The 23327-nt window shown below is 42.4% G+C and overlaps 1 protein-coding gene across 3 annotated transcripts in view; it reads right to left on the reverse strand.

The window, feature by feature from the left end:
• scrib (scribble planar cell polarity protein) overlaps window positions 1–23327 on the reverse strand; it is a 72853-nt gene that overhangs the window by 12948 nt on the left and 36578 nt on the right. The window contains exons 16-33 of one of the 3 annotated variants that reach the window (XM_008290292.1): window positions 22367–22429; window positions 19666–19755; window positions 19504–19581; window positions 19073–19390; window positions 16366–16446; window positions 14390–14638; window positions 13820–13930; window positions 13438–13731; window positions 12469–12657; window positions 12185–12304; window positions 11494–11550; window positions 10847–10903; window positions 9396–9476; window positions 4562–4990; window positions 3536–3607; window positions 3325–3378; window positions 2723–2776; window positions 1397–1519 (exon numbers count right to left, since the gene is read on the reverse strand). In XM_008290292.1, the coding sequence (XP_008288514.1) occupies window positions 1397–1519; window positions 2723–2776; window positions 3325–3378; window positions 3536–3607; window positions 4562–4990; window positions 9396–9476; window positions 10847–10903; window positions 11494–11550; window positions 12185–12304; window positions 12469–12657; window positions 13438–13731; window positions 13820–13930; window positions 14390–14638; window positions 16366–16446; window positions 19073–19390; window positions 19504–19581; window positions 19666–19755; window positions 22367–22429 (2520 nt within the window). The remainder of the gene's footprint in view (window positions 1–1396; window positions 1520–2722; window positions 2777–3324; window positions 3379–3535; window positions 3608–4561; window positions 4991–9395; window positions 9477–10846; window positions 10904–11493; window positions 11551–12184; window positions 12305–12468; window positions 12658–13437; window positions 13732–13819; window positions 13931–14389; window positions 14639–16365; window positions 16447–19072; window positions 19391–19503; window positions 19582–19665; window positions 19756–22366; window positions 22430–23327) is intronic. The other 2 variants (XM_008290294.1, XM_008290293.1) reach the window with 2 other exon arrangements.

The following is a 23327-nucleotide window of genomic DNA, read 5'->3' on the forward strand; positions in this document are numbered from 1 at the left end:
GGGGGGGAGGAGGTCGAGGGGTCATGGAGGGTGGGATAGGTCCATATGGTAAAAGGAGGGCGAGAAGGAGAAGAGGAGGTGGGGAGGACGGACAGACAGACAGAGACATGGAGGAGAGGGTAGACTATGAAAAAAACCAGCAAAGTTGAAGAAGACTGTGGAGGAGAACAGGTGAACAGCATGGCAGCTGGTTTCATGTGAGAGAGGAGGGAGTATGCCAGAGAAAGACAGACAGTAGGGCCTGGAAAGTTCAAAGCCATGAAAGATTTGTCTGTATGAGCACCTTTGTGAAACAATCAGGAGGACGTGAGATGAAATCAAAGCTTCTTCATAACTTAATGGCCTCGCTATAGCCCCTTTCAGACATGGGATATGAAACGTTGCTGGCTTCATCGATCCATTAAGGCATTCCAGCAATTCAGGCACAGGTCACTTTTCTGTTAATGTTTCTCACGGCTGAATTCACAAATAGTCATTCACGCAAGATTATGCAAGACGAAATCTAATAGCAGCTTATAAAAATGCTGAATAAGCCCAGTTCATTTCTGATTTCTTAAACATAACACAAATATTTAACTGCGGCTGATCAAGTGTGACCACATGGATCCTGCTGCTGTCTGATGCTGCAGGTGTTCATTAAACTTGGAGGAAACAGTCCTGAACAGCTGGAAGCAACACATTTTAGCTCATGTTAACATCACTCATTACTGGTGAGGATCATTAACCTTTAAGCTTTTAGTGTCTGATTTCCTTGTACTAAAGTTTCATGTCATTTTGTAGCTTAATAGATTTGAAACTGTAGAGCAAAACGAGTGAGAAAGGTGTGCTGTGATTTTGGCACACAAGCTGCCTGTGATGGTTTTGGATGAATATTGGTGCTAAAATGTGGGAGAAGTCTTCCATAATTAACTTCACACAGTGATACAGAAATGTTACTGGGTCTGACCTAGTAGGATTGCCGGCCTGACTTTAACGGAAAAATGACCTGGTTGCGCATTCAGACATGCGGCAGATGCGTTCAGTCAGATTGTACATGTCTGAAAGGGGCTTACGCTACTTGTCAAAAGAATAAATGAGCAAACACATCAGAAAGCTGCAGTTTTGGTCAGTTATGTTTGATTCAAGTTGGGTTGAATGCTCTGTTTGCAGGCGTAGTCCAGACTCTTAAAACCTCCAGGTGTGCCCGGAGGTCGTAGCGAGCTACGCTTCAACTGTGTCTTCCCGTCTTTGGTTCTAGCTTCTTTGGAAACAAAAATCACTGGTGTGCCAAAATGATCGGTAACTGCTGTCAGACACCGTTTGATTATATTTGGGAGTGTGCAGCCACAGCAGGCAGCACAGAGCTGAGAGTGGATGGAGACCAGCCCTACGTGGTGGTGGTGGTGAGGGGTCTTACAGAGGTCTGGGAGTTGAAGGGGGAGGGGCCATGCTGAAAGGGGTTGGGACTGTGGCCGTCTGGCGTGGCGGGGGAGGCACTCGGCCGCACACGCCCCACTGGCTGGATGGCACCCGGTCGCGTCTGGGAAGAAAACGAATCGTGTGATTAATAAACTGTCAGAGATGTCGAACTTGAAGGCGACGACGACTCAAAATGAATGGAGAAGATGAAGCTGAAATGCACCTGATGTGGAATCTGTCTGTCTGTAGTTGTAATGGCTTATAATCAGGTATGACATGTTTTACTTATGAGTTCTACTCCAGGTAGAGTGATAAAGCGTCCAAAGACAGGACATGAGACTCTGAGCTCTTTTAGACCAGCAGCCGTGTTTCCATATAATTGTAAAGTGAATGATTTCGCTTGTTTACTTTAACTGCTTTGAAGCGGATTATTAAGGCTGTGTGTTGTCAAAAAGAGGCAGTATAGGCTACAATAGGTGTAGAAGAAGCTGCAAGCAAACTGGGGGTGCGTACCAATAGTAATACTACTCTACTACACAGTAACCAGAGAAAGATTCAGTACCTCTGTGCAGTTACAGAGGCTCATTTTGCGCTATAGACTGCGAAGGTTTAGGGTGCTGTATTATGATATAGTAGTACAACCCAACTGTGTGAATACTGCACGACACAGTATGTGACGACAGCTGCAGCATGTAAGTAGGTAAAAAGTAGTTTGGAACGTAGCTTCATCGTCTACCAACTGCATGAAAACCTCCAAGGAAAAGAACTGAAACTTTGGCCATTACAAGAGATGAATGAAGAATGAAAAATTCAATCAGTTAAGTTGTAATTATTCTTTCAGGTGAGCTGCTGTTGGACGTGTTTCATGCTGTCCGGAGGCGAAATCGATGGAAAAATTGGAAAGACCTCATCGGTCATGTGAGTTAAATGTTTGCTACATCAGAATTTGCTCAAAAAAGGTGTTTTTATCTGGCATTATGCGCATTAATTTATTTCCAAAAGCCACCTGAAGTTAGCGCAAAAACCTTCAGTGAAACTTTATCATTTCCTTTAAATTTATCTAATGCAATATTTAAAATTTGCATATAAAAATACACTATGGAAACACAGCTAATGACTGCTTCCTACTTCATTTTAACCGATTTCTACCAAAAAGCTGAACAAACCATCACAATTTTTTGATATAGCTGTTCTGGTGAAGGAAATGTCATCGCACTGAAACATCTGTGTAGCAACAACTAGTTTATAGACTATAAATAAATACAAGTCCTCTCTGCTATAAAATACATTGTTTTTTCAGGTGTTTCTGAGCTCAGACACTCACTGATGATGAAGTGTTGTCCTTGGCAGTTGGAGTGGATGCATAATGAATGTTGGCCTGCAAAAGAAATTAAAATAAAAGTATGACAATGTCAAAAAAAATTTAAAAATGCACGAAGCAGCACCATCTGCTTGAGTTTCAACCAGCAGTGCACTAAATTTTAACTCATGAGGGGCTTCTGTAGGGATGATGCCAGGCCACATAAAGACACTTGACACACAATGCAACATCACCAGGGTTTACCTTGAGCTAATTCGATCACCAAATGTGGGGCATTGGTCATATTTTGCTGTGGACATGTAATTTGTAAACAACAGATAACGTTGCTCAAGGAAAAACTACTCATGTTATCATCTGGTGAGAAAATACGAAGCCATCGCCAGTCAGTAGACACATTAAGGACAACCAGTAGAAATCTCTAATGAATGCACATCCAGTCGGCGTAAGGCAAAGCATCTACTGGCCATTGAGAAGCACTCGCATGCTTTTCAGACTGGCAGGACTGTAGCAGCTCAGCTAGTTATGTTTCACTGACAGATAAAGGGCTCAGCATGTGCTTCATAAAAATGAAAAATCCACGCCGGAGCAGAGAGGGCCGCACTTACAAAGCGGGTCTCCCTGCCTGCACACATGGAGCTGTTGGAGGAGTGGTGGCTGGGCTACGGGTGGGAGGAAAGGTCAAGAGGGTCAACTGTCAAATGGCTCTGCTAAAGAGCCCGAGGTGGTTCATGGAAAAGGATCAAATAAAGGAAAAAGGATGGCATGAGAGAGCAGGTGATGAATACTGGAGGAGTGCTGGGTGATGGAGCTGCTCACCGGTTGGATAGTCGGAGAATAAGGTGCTTCCCTGATCGGGCTGTCGGTTCTGGGGAAATCAGAGGAAGGAGCCTGAAAAAACAGAGATGGAGAACACTTAACAGTTGCCATCAGTTTCACTGAGTGCAAAGACAACACAATTTACTGGTTAGTCCTGTGGTGAATTCATCTCCCAGTAAACCCAACAAACAACAAGCTCCTGCTGGTAAACATGCAGTTTTCTGTTGGTCCTGCAGGTCGTGTTCCTTCGTGACTGATGACTCTCCTCACAGCTGTCGGCTCAAACATTCCAGTCGCTCCTGACTATGTACTGAGGAGGTGCTACAAGCTCCGTGCTCACAGCAAAAACATGCACCGGCTCAGCTGGTCGTTAACCCTCTGACTCTACACGCCACTCTAGCTGAGAAGTCCATGAATTTTTGTCACAATCTTTATTGGTCTGAGTCACTTGTAACTTCTCAGTTGTGCAGAGAAGCACTGATTTTTTACTTACTTATTCTGCTTTACAAATGACATATCAGATGAGTAGTTCAACAGTTAAAAATCTGATGAATTTTACAGTTTCTGGCTCAGATAATTGGTATAACTTTGGCAATTATTTCAAAACAAGATGCCTTTCAACCCTGCCGGCAGGTTTTGTGGTTCAGAGGGTTAAACTGGAATTAATACACATCAGAGAAAAACGCTTTTCACAGAAACTGACAGAACCGTCTTTAAACCACATTAATCCTCATCAGATGTGACAACTTGATTCCTGCTGTGGCCGTTTGTCCAGAGCCAATGCATTTCTGCTGATTATTTTCTTGGTAAACGGTTGTGGTTTATAGAATATCACAAAATAACATTTACACTTGCAGCTGTAAAGAAAAGGTGAATGTTACAGTACAAGTCGAAAACACTTCCTTGGATCACATTCTGTCAGTCAGATATTTTTTTTTATCCATTTTAAAAGGACATAAGTGAGCAAAACAACAAGTGCCACAGTAACACAACATGCTGCCTCCAAACCACACGCAGGCTTCTTGCCTTGCTGAACAACCAGGGCTGCAGCTGGCCTTGTTTGCCGTAGCCCACCGGAGGCCCTGACAGGATCCGCTCTCCAGGAGGAAGGCCTTTTCCTTTGCGATTGGCCACCAAGAACGGGTTTTCTTTGAAGCAGATGGGCTGAGAGTCCACCAGACACTCCTCTTCCTCCTCTTCTCCTTCAGGTATAAACGTTGATGTTGAGCTAGTGGCTGTTGTCGAGCCTGAACTCTCAGTGGTGGAGGTCCCATTAGGGGAAAACTGGGATCCGTGGAGGTAGTCGTGTTCTGTGTTCAGACTGGGGCAGGACTCGGGGTCCATGTGGCTGAGGGGCGTTGTGGGCAAAACGAAGCCAAGGGGCTCTAAAGGGGCTCCGTACTGGGCCTGCAGGGGGGCCTCCATGGGAGCAGTCAGAGTAACAGAGGTAGAGAACTGAGCAGGAGCAAAGGAAAGAGGGAGGACACATAGAGTGAACTGACATGACACAGAAGGAAAGGAAAAGCTGAAGATATAACTAGTGGAACAATAAAATGCATACAAGTTCTAAAAAACTGACAAGAGAAGAAACTAAGAAGGCAGATTTCTTTCAGTTATATTACACTTCAGAGTTCAACAAGGAAAAAACTCAGTTCGTCTGACACTAGTATGACCTGGAAACCTTGTGTGATTTAGAAACTATCCACCCACATCTGTGCTTCATGTGGCACATTCACAAGCAACAAGCAAAACCTGTTTTACTCCTAATTCACTGACATTATCTGCAGATGTAGCATTAACAAGCTGCTACATATAGCGGTTTAACCTGCTGAAAGATAGCAAAATGTTCCTCACTTCATGCTGCCATGCATGACTTGCATCTATAATACTTCAAGATGTTGCTCTTCTGATAAATTTGAACTTTCTGCCTCTGAGTTTGCACCCAAAATGCTCCAAACTCTATTTAACAATTGCTAATGCAGCCTCCATAATTCCAAAGCAGGAAAGAAGCAGAGAAAAGAAAAATATTGCAAAAAGAATTAAAAAAAAACAAAACAACCCCAAATCACAGAGATGCTAATTTGCAATATTATCACAGGACTTCTGTGTTTGGCGACATATGGTAGGAAAATCATGCCAGAATTTTAAACTTTACAAATTAAGGACTTTGCAGATTTTTCACAGGATTAAAGATCACAGACAACTTCAGCAACTATGATGAATTAATAAAAACTCCCAGGTAAAACCAGTCCAGAGCTTTTAAGGCAATTTCCAAACATCAAGTGCACTAACTCAAAACCCTTCTTGGAGGATGTAAAGTGAAAAGCTAAAAGTGGTTTGAAAAACAACTTCCATATTCACCTGTTAGTTTAAATTCACACATTTTAGAAACGGAAATGTGTGAATGTGAACATGTTCATTAGGTTTACAGTAAAACCAACATCATATCTGGGAAATAAGGTGATCAAAGTAATACATGACCTAATATATTATCTAAAACAAGACAGGAGAAGACATTCCTGTGTCTTACTATGACGTTCTGTAAATAGAAACTTGACACAGAAGCCTCCTGCTGCTAAAAAGAGTGGCTCGCATCACTAAATCTTTCCTGCAGCCTTTAAGATAAGTTTCTTGGCGGCCATCATTCAAGACTTCACTGGTTCTGCGCGTTACTAGATAGACACATAACTGCAGTCCAGCCTCTTGGCCTCTGCTTTAAATAAACATATTATCAGAGCTGCGAGACGTTCAGGCTCCAGCACACCTTCTGCTTCTACTGTGACAGAGAGGATGGCTGCTGCAGAACAGAAAATATCCCGCTTTTAAACCAACATGTGCTCTGCAACACCAGAGAAACTGGACACTGCGTGTGTTTCCTAACATACCTAAAACCTAAAAATACTTAAAAACATTCAGGTCAAACCAGATGACCACTCTGAACTACAGAGGAATTTATGTGACGTGGCCTTGACATATCTAGTGATAATCAAAATAGCCAGACTAAGAATACAAGGAGCATTGTGAAGCGTTGCTCTCTGCATGCTGACTATAAGAGCTGGCGGTGCGATGAGGGTCAGTGGGATGGAATGTGAACGAGTGGCCTTTTGGCTCCGACACAGACTGTGAGGGACAGCTGGGGTTTTGGTGTGAGAGAGAGAAGTCAGGCTGCCAGCTCGCCGGCATGCCGACACACTGAGCTGTCTGCAGCCATGCTGGGAAGAGCTGCACGTCCAGGAAACCGGGAACTGAACTGACTCTGTGAATGTAAATACCACTAACTAAAAGCACAGCCAGGGTTCCAAGTAAGATTAAATTAGAACTGATTACAGTAGACTGTAATCTTTTCTAAAACAATGGCAGGTGAACACAGATTTACACGCCATCATTTTTTTTTCGTAATAGATACTTATTACTGATTTTATTCTACCGTTACTCTAAATCTGACGGTAGTTTGAATTTGATGCAGGTCATGTAAGCAGCATATATTACATTTTTAGCCCTGTTCCAAATTAAGTATTTTCTAATTAAGACATGTAGCATATGCTGATATTATTCAGGTTTTGAGACTATTCTTCAGACATGTATACATCCTGAACTGAGGTTTCACTGCAGTTTGCAATTAGCTGTGCAACTAATACATTTAAAATTTCAATTAATTTGTTGATTGCTTTCTGGATTATTCGGTTATTTAGGTGGTCTAAAAAAATGTCAGAAAATGGTTTCTTTTCTGTATCTGTAAACTTGGACAATTGGTCACACAATACAAGACATCTGAACACATTGTTGTGGATTCTAAGAACTGTTGTTGGCCTCCATAGTTTGTTTCTACTGTACTGTTAAAAAAGGGAAATAATCTGTAGCATAATCAATACTGAATATGTAATTTTCCCTTTGCATAATCCACTGGTTACACTTGATGTTTGATCAGTCCTTAGCTTTATATGAGATGATTAAAGCTGCAACTAATGACTATTTTCATTTTTGATTAATCTGTCTCTTATTTTCCTGCATAACCGATGAGCTGTTTGGTCCAGAAAATAGTGAAAAATGTTGATCAGTGTTCAGTGAAGACAATGTCCTCAATTGTCTTGTTTTGTCCACAGCCCAAAGATATTCAGTTTACTGTCACGGAGGAATAAAGAAACCAAAATATATTCACATTTAAGAAGCTGGAATAGTTTTTTTCACATTTTAACATAATGAATGATATGTTAAGGCTGATAATAGACAGGAAATCAGAATATGCACAACTTCATGTTTTCAAGAATATTAATTGAATATTTATTTTCATTAAGCATGTAGTTCGATTATTGTCTTTATTGAAATAAAAACTATACTATTTTATGAATGTAGAGATAGCCACTGTAAACCTGTTTTTGGCGACAGAGTAAACAAGAAAAAAATGTACAACCTGAGGCTAACCACACAGTAAACTCCAGTAAAATTAAGCCTTTTTCAGAACTCTCTACATCAGTCTAATCTAAAACGTAACCTGTCTGTCTCATGTCAGAACAACAAACAAATCTTGTATAACCAATATCTTGGCCACACTTCTTCTTTTCCAAGGCAAGCATCAACCTTTTAAAATACGCCTTTGGGTTGATAAATATTTAATTTGGGGAAGTATTCACCAAAAAACATCAAGCTGACTCTTCACAGCAGCTCTTAAATCTCCATTTCCAGCATGTGTCTCTGGCCTTCAGCAAAAACTGTTAAAAGAAAAGTAACTAACAAAATAGTTTTTCTAAGACAGTCTGAGCAGGAACACGTGGCTGAACAGCAAATCCAGTTCTAACGCACCGAGTATGAACAGCTGCATGTCATATGTAGGTTAAGTTCTCCTGCTAACGCTGATCTACAAGTGGGACACAAAAACAACCCATCCTGTGCTCTTTTTACAGTTTTTGCTACCTTTCACAAAGAAACAAGAAGCTGTTTGTTTAAAAGAATAAAAACTTATCACACACAAGTCAGTTTGACCAGAGTGAGAGTGACAGACAAGAATCAGGGACAGAAGTAGAGGAAAATACAAGAAGGAAGAATAATAATGAAGCTAAAGAGTCGACTCCTGCTGGTTTAAGTTCTTTGTACTCACTGTAGGATGGTAACGGGACAGCGCTGTACGTCCACTCAAACTTACTCCTGCGAGGACTTTGGGAACTGAAACACTTGTCTGTTTCTCTTGGTCGACACCCTCCCTGTCTGCCTGGCATCCCCCCACCCCTCCACCCAACAGACTCCATCCACTCCAGAGCCAGATGCAGGTTTAAAATATCGCAGAGGATAGGCCGGTGGATAGTGGGCAGCTGTCCCCTTCCCCCATCTCAGCAACTCTCTCACACTCGTACTTTTTTACCACCCAGGACAGCGCTTGGTCTTCGGCTTCCTTTCATTTCCACATATAGTTTTTTCCTCCCACAGCTTGTTTTTCCTTTTGTTGATCTTCTGTACTTCTTCCTGGATTGGTTTACTCTCCAGCTCCTTCATCCATCATTCATGTGATTTCTTTCAGTCCTGGTCACATATGCTCTTGTTCACCGGACACGCTGACCTGATGTGTTGTAGCTTCTGGCCTTGGAGCCACCAGCAGCCATGCTGACTTGGGGTTATGCACATTGAGGAGATTGAGGCCTCCTGGAGGGGCAACTGGTCATCTCCAAGGACTTAAAAACAACAGATTCCATGCACAAGTCTATTCTGAGCTTTGAAGGCCATTTCCAACTTAGGCCACACACAAAATACCAGCAGTTTATAATTTGAAAGGGCCACACTTGAAAAGTAAAACGATTAATTCACTCGGTTTAAACCTGTGTATCGTCCACCGCTGCCTGATGACATTCAAACATAAAGCGAGACTCACCCTGTTGACCTTCTGCAGGCTGGTGGTGGGCAGGGCGGCCAGCGTTTTGTAGTCAAGTTTTAGAGGTCCAGTGCCAATGTTCTAATGGGAAATAAACAGACACAGAGGTGAGAGGAGGTCACGGCTGAGGTTTAGTTCACAGCAAGCTGGAATGTATTAAAAATGAATTAGTTTTACGTATGTATAGAATGAAAGAGAAGTCAAGGATCCAAACTTTCACATCCTGTAGATTTGAACTGGCCGAAGGATTTGTGCTTGAAGTAATGTTGTTTTATTAAAGATATATGAAACTTGAATGATTACGAATCTAATTTCTGGACTTTCAGGCCTTAAAAGAGAATTCTGGTTTATTTCAACTTGGCGTAACTCCCTAATTTTGCACTCTTTACTTCTATTGTAGAGATTCGGGTAAATGAGGAGTTGTACTAAACAGCTTGGGAAGCGTGTTTAGCTCGATAATTAGCATGAGCTCCCTGCAGCCTTACAAAGAAAAAAAAAACATGAGTCATTTTAAATGTTTGTCTTCAGTCAGACTGAAGTTAAACACAAAAATCAGCCGCCTAGAATGGACACTTTGCTAACTGCATTAAGGATCTCCATCTGGGGAAGCTCGCTGGCTGACTTAATTACCAACCACTTCTGGCTCGACTTCAACTTTTGTGCAGATGGCCTCGCCTTATCTTTGAACACTCTTTGATATGATGCAGAATTTATAGTTGAATCAACGACTGCAAGCTGCCCTGAAGGAGCAAAGCAACCCCAAACTGTAACATGTCCACCACCACGCTTCAGAGCTGGTATGTGTTTTTTCTATGGTCTACATGGAACAAAAAGCTACCTTTGATTAATCTGTCCAGAGCATATTATTCTTTAACACCTGTTCTTTACATCTATGTTCAGTGGCAAACTAGTTTTGCTTTAATTTTCTTTTTTTTTTCCTGGAATGCCTCCCCTGCCACAACTTTTTCTCTTTAGAGCACACACTTCAATAGCAGAAAGAACAGACACTTAATATCAAAGTTTATAAGCCTGATTCAACCTGTTGCTCCCTTAAAGGTCCTAATCTAGACATTTTTATTCTAATTTTATGGATTTGAAGGTGTCATAAATGTGACTGATGTGTTTTTTATTTATTTAAATTCTAAAATGACTACAAAATGCCAGTTGTAAGTGCCATTTATGAGTATAAAACCATTATCTGTAGGCACTGTTTCAAAGAGGATCAAATGTTTGCTTGAAATATGTCCAAAATAAGCAAACAATGTCCCTTTTTCACATGACAGTATCCTGTCCATGGGCCTCCTCCAGTTGATTAAGTTTAGACGATTGACTTATGTAAAAAGTAAGATGGTAAAATCCAGCAGCAGTAGTTCTGTGGCGTTTACGGTTGAACTTTAGTTCGGCACAGGCTTGAAGCTTGTCTGAGGTCCTGCCGATGAGGAGTGTCTCACCTCAGTCTCCTCTTCTAGCAGGCGAGTTGCCTCCTCACGCTCCAAGCGCATTCGCTCCTTCACCAAGAGAGGAAGTGGAGGAGTAGAGTACAGAAGGAAAGACACCCAACCACACACAGCCACACAGTAATGCGATGAGGGGGGGTGAAACGAGAAGATGATGGAGGATTTACGGGTGAGGAAAGAAGTGTTACAGGAGTTGAAGTGGAGAAAAACAGCAGAGGAGAAGGTGGTCGGGAGATGGGATGATTGGATGATTTTCGTATCACACCAAACACACCGAAGGTAAAGGAGAGAGAAAAACAGAAGGGAAAGAAAGGATAGAATCCGCACACATTAAAAAGTACCCTATTCATTCGCTATGGGAGCAGAAAAAGCATGCAAGGTGGGACATTGCAGGAACAGTTCTGTCAAACACAAAACCCACACAGGGTGCAGAGGAGAAGCTTCATTCACCCGGTAACAGACAAACCTGAGTGTTTGACTTCTAAAGCTCCGCCCAGTGCGCTGCACTCAGGTTTGACTTTTATGGAGCCATAATGGGGATTTTTTTTTTTCTTCACTGCAGTGACATTGATCTGCTGATATGACATAGAATTTTACCTCTAGCCGTCCCACAACAGAAGTGGATTTTCACTTTCACTTACCACTTTCTCCATCTCTTCTCGCTCCCACTGTGATGTCTCTCTCACCATCTCAGACTCCTGGAAAAGAGCAACATTTTAGAGTCTTATAATGCTAAAAAAAAATAGCGACTGTTTATCCTGTAAAACTTAGCAGAAGCACAGTCTGTAGCTAAAAACCAGGTATGTGTTCCCTGATAAAGGTGTCTCTGACAAATCGATCTAAATGTGTGCAGAGGCACAACAGAAGGGTAGTTTTCAACAAACAAACAGACGCCTACATTCCTTTAGGACGGGCAGTCTCCCAAAAGCTAATCTGGACAAAATAAACAACTGTGCTGGCGCATTCTGGCTGCTCTGGTAGAAAGATGGTACGTGTGCTGTGTATGGCTGGAGTGGGCGAAGCTGTGCTCAGGACTTGATCAAACTGCTGTGGAAGCACAGTGTTGGTGGGACAGAATCGCTGAACAAAACATTTGATTCATTTGTTGGTTTGGATGGAAATGGGCTTCATTTGGATGATAGTAAAGTGTACTGCACTTCCTGATGTTCGAACCAAAACTCTGCATTGCACCTGCATGGGTTCTTAAGGCTTTAAGGAGTGCATTTAGTAAGTAACACACACACAGTCAGTGAGTGCCAATATCTGACGTATATCGAGGAATGTTGGAATTGCTAATTAAGATACCAAATCAGTGTATAATCTGCATTGTACCTTCTGTATTATGTCCATCTCCTCTGGGCTCAGGTCTCGGTCTATAGAAGAGATGCTTTCCATGCTGTTCTTACGTACAATACCGGTTGCAAACGGGTTGGCAATGATGCCAGGAGACGCCTGGAAATGAACACAAACAGAGTCACAGTGAGCAGCTTTATCTCTACATCAACACTGCAGCCAAATAACTGACTGACCAAATATATGTATATCTCAGTCAACATAAAGACAGCGTCACATTACAGGACATTTAAGTTTGTTCTAGACAGTTAGTGGTGTGTCACCTCCACAGCAGCCACTTTTCGTGGGTCGAAGCCGTCACACACCAGCATGACCAGAGAGTCCCCGACAGCTCGCAGCACTCGCACTGCCTCCGTGTGCGTCATCCCCAGCAGACTGTGGTTGTTCACCTCGAGGATACGCATGCCGACCTGCAGTCGTCCATCTCTTGCTGCTGCTCCGCTCGAACTCACCTGTAGACAATAAGGATATTCCAAATCCCTCATTTCCAGTCGATCAGACATTTAAATTTAAACAAGTCAACTAGTGTAAAAGCAAACTCAGAAATTTGTGAGCATAATTTAACAACCCTGTACACTTATCTAACAGTCATTTGAAACTTTCAATCGGATTCCTAAATAAGCAAATCTTATTTTAAATTCCACTGATATTGTGACGCTTTGTGCTGTGCCTGTAAATATTTAAATATTGCACATTAACCTATAAAACCTGACAGCAACTCACTGAATAAATCTTAACCAATAACAATAAAATAACTTGCAGGTTAATGTCCACATGCCAGACATTCCTCTGCTCGAGTGGTTATACGCCAGTTTATTGTAACAGCCCAAACTGCGCTTGTTTTATCAGATGTTAACTGTCCTGCTTTCCACCTTGCTGGTTTGCAAAATGTGGAGCATTAAGCAGCATTGTACATTAAGAAATACTAATAATGATTTCAACCAACTAGTGTTTCTTATGCTGACTAGCTGAGGCAACAATATTTAATCGTTTTTTCAATTGTTTGCACACAACCCTTGGAGAGGATGGAGAGAAGTGAGCAATCTTATGTTTCTCAAATGTTTAGTTGCCCTTAAATAAAGCTGACATTAAACTAGCTGGTTGGTACACCTAAAGCTAAGGAGAAAGCACTCCTTGGGATCAAACTCCTTTTAAGATGATCAAAAACTCTAAAAATGTGTACAGATTAAATGAGTGGTGGAAAGATGTGATGTTTTAGGTGGTTTAGGAACCTTGGAGATGAAGATGCCTTCATCCGTGGGGTCGAAGGGGTTTCCAGCGTGACCCTTGGCCCCTCCACGAATACTGATGCCAAGCTTCTCTCCTGGCTGCTTCTGGATCACGATTTCCTGCATCCCAGGCGGAGATGGGTCCCTCCGTACCAACATTTGGATCTCCTGCTTGTTGGCCAGCAGGGCCCGCACAGCCTCCTGGTGCGTGGCGTGACGCAGGTCGATGGAGTTCACCTCTAATATGCGATCCCCGACACGAAGTCCACTTTGGCACGCCAGACCGTGAGGAATCACCTGACGAAACGAGGCGCACACAACATATAAGTAGGAGAACAAAAAGTACCACAACGACAAAGAAATTTAGAATTTTTTCACGTCATACCTTTGATATAAACACTCCAGGTTCATTGATGCCGAAGGGGTGACTGGCGTGGTCGCTGCCTCCCACGATGCTCAGGCCGAGAGGGCCGCCTGACTTCACCAGGGTCACCTCCTGTTAGGATCAGAGGCAGGAGGTTTACTGTAGTAAGAGATTTTGCAATTATTTCAAACTCAAATCTAAGAAAAGCAAATTAATTTAGTGTTGAGTCGCATTAAACACTCTTATCTACAACTATTATCATCTAATAATAAATACCTACCATCAAGTTTCTACTGCGCACACATACACTATCTCTTTGCAGACCTAAGTCACTACTAGGTAAACAGCATTATCTGTGCAATACTGATAATGTTACTGCTGGTATCAACAGGCTACAATCTAGACTACACCATTATTTGAATTGGACCATTCATACCATGCACCACCTTCTCTGGAACTGGACAGCGTAAAGGATAAGGCAGGGGCCACATAAACAAACATTAACACTGCTTCAGAGAGGTTTCTACAGCGTGCTATACTAAAAATACGCAAAGACTATTATACATATTTAAGTAACAAAATCAGTCTCACCTCGATGGGGTACTCGTCCTCCATCCGACTCAGGTGGTTCCCGTGAAGGGAAAGGCCGTCCTCCTCCTGGTCTGGAGAGTCTGAGGGTTCTGGAGGCGGAGGGGAGTGGGCTCGTGCCCGAGACTGACCTGGAGAGCCCCCTGGTGCATTCGGGTCTCGCTCCACCAGGAGGGCGATGGTGGGGGAGGTGCCGGTAAGGAGCGCTACTGCCTGGTCATGCCTGGCCTCTGTCATGTCTACACCATTGATCTGGATCGACAGTAAAACCAACCACGGAGCGTGTCAGCCCACCAGGACACTCCCAATAATCATTTGCCACCGGCACGATGAGTATTAGAGCGCAAATACATGCTGTCTGTCATCAGATTCTGCATCTCATCACTCGAAAGTAAAAGTGAAGATTTACTTAAAACACCTTGATTTCTAATTGAGAGCTTTTGTGAATGCATTAAAGTGAGTAATGTTATTGAAAGAAGAACCCGACACCTACACAGAGCAGCAAGGACTTGTAGAGGAAAAGAGAGAGCAGTGGTAACAGCAGGACGCTGCAGGCAATTTAAGCTGGCAGAGGTTCCCTGAGGGAGAAAAGCTGCGAGCAAGCAAAACTATCCCTAAAGTGAGCTCAAGAATGCTCATGCTGCTAACATTTAATAATCAGTTCCCCTTCCTCTCTTGCCTTTGTCTACTTAAAACTCAAGTGGATTTTTCTCCAAAAAGTTTGACCTTAAGTCAACAAAGGCAATCAAGGAAGTCTTCAGGCACCTCTCAGTCACAAAGTAGCTATTTCATCATTAGTTTAGTTAACATGTGTTTAGAATTTAACACAAGGGGTAGCTCTCAGGCATGCACCACCTTAGAAACTGCACTCTGACAAGCAGAGGTCAGCACTGACCCGACAGTACCAGCTCTTACCATAGGCTGATACGCTGCCGCCGCTGCTGCTGCGGTGACACGTGTTCACCACATCGGCAGTGCGACAGGCTCAGCCCACTCCATCCCAACACCGTACCACCACCAAGCAGGCAAAGAGATGCGCTTAACGCATTAGTGAGCATGCAGAAGGAGACAGAGTGAGAAAAAGAAGGAAAAGAGACACAGAGAAAAACTGCCGGAGGAAAGAGGAAAGGTAAACCCGGTAAGAAAGCACAGAGGATCACTCAGGAAGCGTTTCTGTGATTCCCAGAGAACAGGAGTTGAAATAAAGAGGAGAGGCAGTTTCACATTCAGCAGACCTCTCATACTTAATCTTCATTAATTCATTTACAGAAATACAATGATTGCAAAAGTGTGCGTGAGTGCGACTGGACACCAACATGCGATGCAAGAGCTACTAATATGCAGGAAGAAGCAGCAGAGCTTGAAATGTGACAAGCAGAGGAAATAAAAGAGCAAAGAAAGGACATGCAGGAGCCCCTGAGCAGTGGAACCTAAAACCTAAATGTTGCTTTATGAAACCAAAACAACTACACAACTGCACTGAGGGAGACTAAAGTTGGTTATTAGTATGAGGACCGTATTAGTGTAGCATGTCAGTAACTCGCGACTGTGATGTTAAAGTCTGATGAGATCATTTTTAATTTTCTACATGAGTTCAGCATGGAAACACAAGTTAGTCTGGTCTATCTTTGACATGGCAAGACTCAGCTTGAGTGATGAATGCAGTGTTACAGTTGTACAATAACACATGCAACAGAAATGGCATGAATTAAATGTTATTTTTATATTTTCTAAGATTAGTAGCTCTCTGTAAAACTGAGAAAACAGCCCCAGATTTCAATGAATATAAAGAATGTTTATTATAAGTCTGTGTCCCTAAGCTAGGTCACAAATAATTCATTCTCATGTTTCAGGATAAATTGTAAGCATCCAATTTGGACTTATTTCTGAGTCAGTTTTCCAGTTTGTAATGAAAACCCGGTTTCAACCACAATGAACGCTGTGACGCCCAGATGGAGATGTGTGATGGTAATACTCACGGAGATCACCCTGTCGCCTACTCTCAGCGTGCTGTCTCTGTGCGCCGCTCCACCTTCTGCGATTCGAGAGATGTAGATTCCCTAAAAGTAGACAGAAGACATGTTTACATTCTAAACATTTCTGTAAATTTGTGATCAACTTATCATTATTCAAACTTGTTCAGTGTGCCTTCTCAGGCTGCTTTAATGCAAGAAATAAATAATCAAGAAATGGGTACCATACTCCATGATGAAGCCGGAGACCGTAGGATCTCTATGCTTCATCTTGCACATTTTAAAATCTTTGTCACATACTTGTTTATCTCTTGTTGCAGCAGGCAGGTATGCTATGTATGCTAACAGCATAGAGTCCTCATATGGAGGTAACTTAATTATACAAACATGAGCTAATGATTAAAAGTAACCATTACATGTGTCTGTCCATCAATTCTATGTAAAATGGTCCAAGCATCAGCTGGGTTTCATAGCGCTTTGAGCAGAGGCAGATTTAGTGATTTAGCTGGTAAACGTCCTGCTTTATTTATGTTATTGCTCTTTCTTTGACTGAATGTCAGCATAAGCAGTGGCAGAAGAAATTCATACCACACAATTAAAGCAACGTCACAGGAAAAGTTCTGCTTTAAATTTTTACTTAACAGTGAAAAATGGCAAATAAATAAAAAAAGAGAAGAAAAAAGGGATAATGCACCAATAATCAGCATTGGTACAAGTAATACTGATAAAATAAAAACATCTATCCCTAGCAACTATACCGATGCTTCATTCATTACATCATGTACCAGAAATCTTTTTATGGCCTCCCCTGCCTGCACAAGATTAAACAGGGCTGGTGATTAAAAAAAAAAAAAAACCCAGGGTAACAGTCTGCAGCGCTGTGATGCATCAGTGTGCTGACTGTGAGCTGGTTAGTAGGGGGTTGCTATTCAGCCAGTATGCGATACCCCACAGTGAGCGTCTGAGACAGAAATAGACTTATTTTCTCGATACTTCTAGCAGGATTTATAGGCTAGGCAGTTCTGATGTATTAGCAGCCCACAATGCAACAAAATTAAGATACAAGATTGCGCTCATAAACAAGCCACTCCCTTCGTGATAAACAGCCCAGTACTTGATCATTAGGACACATTAGGACTGCACAGTGCCAGCAGCTCATTAAAAAGCATGACCCCTGAGACACATTGTCCCCTTTGCTTTGACAAATTACCTAATTTGTTTAACCAAATAAAACCCACCTGAGCTGCTGGCCTGTTCTCACATAAACAGAATGTGTCAACACATGCAGGAGCAAAGTCTATAGCAGCACCTCCTCGGATCGAGCAGCATCCAGGCAAGTCACTGCATCCATTTCAAAAAGATTTTGAAAGAGAGGCAAGACTTACAGTCAGGCCCGCCTAAATCATAAGTTTATGAGTCCTTTCCTCTTTGTGGGCTTCTTGAGCAGCATGAGCTCCCGTGCAGTGTTGCGCTGGCCCAAATATGCGCCTCACCCTGTCCAATTACAGTGGACCTATCAAGTGTCAAGGCCGGCTATTCATATCTCCGTTTCCCCGGTGATGACTGTAAACGCTGTGGCCAGAATAGGCAGCGTTAAAAGACAGATCACTGTGACTGAGACAGTTACTGCAAACATGTTGTGACTTCACTTCCTAACTTCCAACACCTCGCCGGTTACAGATCCGATTAGGCGGCTCTTTGTGTGATAGATTGTGTCTGCAGCTTTCTCGGTGTCATCTTTCTCCTTGAGCTGAAACCCATGATCTCAGTCCATTACTGACTTCACTTGTCAGATTTGCGCGCTGATAGAAAGCTTTAAATATTCTAAATGTGTAAACTGTCATTGCCCTTGAGAGCATGGTGCCTTTTTTTAAAATGTGTCACGAAAGGGTCAGGGCAGAATCAGAGTGTGTTGTCGTCAAAATGAGGAGCGTTGAGTTATTAACCCTCTGAACCTTGAAAGCTGCCGGCAGGTTCTAAAGGCACGTTATTGTTTAAAATAGATAAAATGAAACCATTTCTCACAGCTATAACTACAACTTCTCAGCAGCCTTGGAGCTAATTTTGTGCGAATTTCGGTTTTGTCAGAAAAGAAATCTACAAAATCTAAGCTTTAAAGCATGACATTACGAAATCACTTTGTTCTATTCGTCTCATTTAAAAAGAAACTATTTGCAGTAACCAGATTTGGTTTAAACCTAAAAATGCTGTGCTCCTCTGCAACCTTAAAGCCATTATTGACTTATCAGCGACCGTCACGTGACAAAAATTGAGAGACTTTTTGCCTGAACTGCAGGCAGTGTTTACACTGAGCAGATCGGAGGCAAGCATGAAAACAAATCACTATCTATAGTACGTAGAGTCACCATTTCTTTTCTAATATTGTTTACACCTGTCTTTTTTTCAAGTTTTGTAAAAAGTATAATCAAAGTACTTCAATGACATTTTTCTCTTTTTTATGATATATGGCACTCTAACTGTGTCATGCCTCACATAATAGATTTCTAGCCATGGTTCCTGTTTCCATAGAAGCACAGGACTTTATATTCCAGTGAAAAATGAGCCCACACTGAGAAATAAGGTGGCCTAGAAACTGCTTGTGAGTTAAAGAGGTTGGATACTTTCTAACCCTAGATCTTTCTACTTCTTTCTTTTTGCCAACCAAAAGTGCTTATTGAGAGAAAGGTGATGGGTGTTTTTTTTTGCTGCTCACCATGTCTCCTGTGCGGTACGGCGTGGAGCCTTTGCCCCCTGCGATGCTGAATCCCAACCCCTTGTCGTTGCGGATCAGGCAGGTGGAGAACCGCTGCCGAGGTCCGCTGGGACTGCTCTCCAGGTTGAAGGCGAGGCCGCTGCTCCGTCTCTCCCGTGGGAAGTAGTCGTCCTCGGGCCTCAGCGGCGTGGTGGTGATGGCGTTCTCCGGCTCCACCATTCGCTCCCGCAGCACCGTCATGGAAACCGTAGCACCGGAGCTCCGGAGAGCTTCCACTGCTGTGTGATGTTCGGCTTCGTGGAGGTCTACTCCGTTCACCTGGGAGAAACAGATAGACACAGATAGACTTTTGCTCTAAAAAAAAAAAAAAGAGCACAGAAAAAACAAACACTGAGAGGTTTTTTTGTTACTGTGTTCAAACTGATTTTTACCTCAAGGAGTTTGTCTCCAACTTTAACTCCCGCTCTGGCTGCAGGACCCTCCTCAGATACTCTGGAGATAAAGATTCCCTAAAGACACAAGAAGAATGAACTTATATCATCAGTGATTTCTAAAAATCCTAGACCTATACGTATTCCAGGTACCCGTTTTACCTCGTCATCTCCCTTGTAAGGCGTAGATCCTTTCCCACCAGCTATGCTGATACCCAGGCCGCCTGTTTGTCGCATAATGGTCAAGGTGTGCTGCAAGTTGAGGAGGGGGGAGTCAACAATACTAGTAGTGACACCCCACAAAACACCACTCATGTCAGGGCAGATTTAAAAAAGAGAGGAGCCCACAATTATGTTGTTTTGTTGCAAAATTTAAAGATGGCAGTCATATTACCTATGGGGATCAATAAAGAATTATCATATTTTTTTATATAAATATATTTGGCTTTAGGATTTAAGTTGTGGGTGACCTCCCTCTTTCTGCCAGAAGGTGGTGTTAATCAGTGCTAGATCCTGTGATTGTGCCAATAGACGGATGGAGACACCTGTTGGGAGCCTTATGTCAGTTTCAATGGAAGGTGGATGATTTTGCCAGATTTCTTTTAAAGCTTATTCAGTCAAGACTGGCATGAAATCATCAACCTTTACCCACCAAACTGACATTAGACATAAACTGAACACACTGTCCGAAGCCTTCTTCAACCGGACTAACAGTGACTAACCCCCTTTTAAAAACAATACAGTGTGTGCTGGGTATGTATGGGTGTTGTGACAAAACGTGAGGTAAACACTATCTAACAAGTAGTAACAGACTGTGTGTGTATTCTGTGTACTTGCAAGCCATGCAAAAAAGGGGGAGGAATGAAGATAAATGAGGTAGTGATGGAAGGGAAAAGGGAAATGTCAAAAGGAGCAGAGAAGTGTCCTGGATGTGGAGAAGACTCTGGAGTCTGAAGCGCTGCTGAGACTTCAGCATTCATAGTGATGAGATGGCATTAGTCACTAACATGTACAATTATCTGACGAGAGTGAAAACAAATGTTTCTTGCAAGTTTTCTTCATGTAGTTTGTATGAGTGTATTCAAAGACATTATTTGAGACATTAAAAAAAATCAAGCAAATAAAAAGTAGATAAAAATAAATCCACAAAGGATTACTAAAAATACAATTCATTAAATAGTAAACACGCTCTTTCTTGCATTTTAAATAACAGCCATGTGTATTTGTACGGGCTTACACTATTAGAATTAGACTATTAACAGTAAAGTTCTTCATCCATCCGGAGCTCTTCTTCTGGTTGGAGGCTCAGTCAAGACCGATTCATGCTTTCCACATCCACGTGTCCCCAAGGGTACAAAATCTGTGGCATCTATTTGAGTGTACGAGGGTCGCAGCCCAAAACTTGTAACCGTGCAGCCTGACGTACTGGAAGCGCTGGGAAGGAAATGGTGCTCCAAACATTTCGGGGAGAAACTGCAGTTGTTGCTGGATGTTGGGAGGAGCCTTGATTTGGAGCTACATGGGAAGAAATCCTGTATCATGTCCACTTACTGGGGAAACAATCACTGACATGGTGCAATCTGTTACTGGAAGCACAAAGTCACAGCCAGTTTCTAGAAACATCTACAGGAGCTTGTTTATCTGTGTTGTATACCAGGCACGATGCTACTCGTACGCTGACGCATACCATCGCATGTTTGTTATAATATCAACAGACATGCACCCACTGTCCACTTTTTAATCAGGCTGCACACGAGGATGTGGAAACCATAAATGGGCTTTTAAATACCATCTCTGTATACCTGTACACTGAAGGAAAACCTGGAGGGAGTTGGTAAAGGAGACTTGTTCGTCACAGTGCAACCAGCCCATTCATTCCAGGGCAACACAGCGTGGACAGGGGATGAAAAGGCGCAAAGCAGCAGAAGCAGAGGAAAGGCAGGAGAGGCACAGTGCACCAGAACCTGATGTGGGACTGAGACTTTCACCACTGGGTCTACAGTCAGAGTTGTAGCTATTTGGAGCATTGCCGGCATTTTAGCAAAACAAAAAAAAGTCAGAATGACATATAGGCACAAGTATGTAAACATTTTGGATTAGTTTAAGGAGGATAACACAACTGTGGACATCCAGTGCATTATTTACTTTTGAAAACCAGGGTTTCCCAGAATTTAGGGAGATCTGGTAGTGTTTCAGGTGCTGTGCCATGTGCAAAGCTGCTGTCAATGAACTTTACAAAAGACAGAAGTTTAATCTGCCCTAGCATTGCAACAGAAACCACACAGGGTTGGTCATTCTGCATGACGTGCAATGATAAAGAGACTGCCCTTGCACAGAGTGCATGTTCTTAATATTTATCTTGCACTGTTTATTCAATGGATGGACAAACAAATGGCAAAGATTAAACATAATCCCGTGTAACAGGCTTCTCTGGAGGATGTATGGGAGTAAACATGCAAGTGCTTAAGCTTAACCTTTTCCTGTATCAACAGAAAAGAGCTGCAGCCTACAAACAGGAAAATGAAAAGGGCTGCTCCAATCTCATGATGTGAAAATGCTGTCGCTTTGCACATTATCACTGAATATATTAGTCTAAACCTCCCTGCATGTTTGCTACCACAGTTTGAACGCTCCAGCTGTCCAGCAAATAAAATACATTTATTGGGTAAAATGTCTACTTCAGTCCTGTATCCAGGTTCTGCCACACTGGTCCTCTGGTAAATGAGTTGTGGTTAGGGGTTCCCTAGTGATTGGCTCGGATTAACCGTGAATTTTCTGTCTCCACTTCTGAATACAGGTGGATCAATGAGTGGGTGAGTGAGGAACAGAGAGACAGATTGGACGGGAAAGAGTAGGTACAGACCTCTTCCTCCTCAATTCGAGCAGGTTCAATCAGCAGATTATTGACTTGATCAAATGACACCCCCTGTTAGGACAGGAACCAGCGAGAGGCATGCGGATTAGTCAGGCCAAAATAAAAATATGCACGCACACACATACACACAAAAAGGAAAAAAAAAACACTTTCCTCACACTTTTCATAAACTTCACCCAACACACTCAACACTTCACTATCTGCTTGCAGGACTTCAAAGTCCACTGGGATGGAACACCTTGAAGCAGAAGTGATTCCACATTCGCTCCCCAGCCACCAACAAGCAAATAAAGGCAGAGGTGGAAAGACAAGACCAAGGAGCTGAGCTACAGCGCAAAAAAAACCAACAACACACAGTGTAGAGAGAGCGGACAAAAGAAGGCAAAAGCTCCCAAACCAGAACAAGCCCAGCCTCCACACCACAAATAGCAATCTCCTCCGGTAGCAAGACTGAATGTAGACAACAGGCCTACTTATGTAAAGACTGAGAGAAGCTACGGAACAGTTTCGGCCCAAAAAATCTGAACATAACTACAAGATGACACTCTGAATGTTCGGCAAAAAAAAAATTAAAAATTAAAAGAAACGAACTTTGCTGAATTTGATTTACTAGAAGAATCCTACTCTTCAACAACTTCAACATCTCATAATAACTTGGACACAAACAAGGCCCGTTGGATCTCTCATTCCAGCTCTGCCAATAAATGTTCTGGTTGGCCCGAGTTCATCCACACAAACAGACCCACATCCATAAACACACACACAAAACAGATTTTTTTTTTTTTAAGCAGATCATTGTGTTAAATAAAGCATTTCTACAATTAGCATTTTAAATCATCAGATCTCATTAAATCTCCCCAAACACTAATGATCGATAAAGAGATTCACTTTCATAAGCAGCACCTGAGCAGACTTCACTCGCTCCATTCACACTTTAAAGCACACATAC

This window comes from Stegastes partitus, unplaced genomic scaffold, assembly GCF_000690725.1.
Source record: "Stegastes partitus isolate 25-593 unplaced genomic scaffold, Stegastes_partitus-1.0.2 Scaffold666, whole genome shotgun sequence".
NCBI classification, from domain to species: domain Eukaryota; kingdom Metazoa; phylum Chordata; class Actinopteri; family Pomacentridae; genus Stegastes; species Stegastes partitus.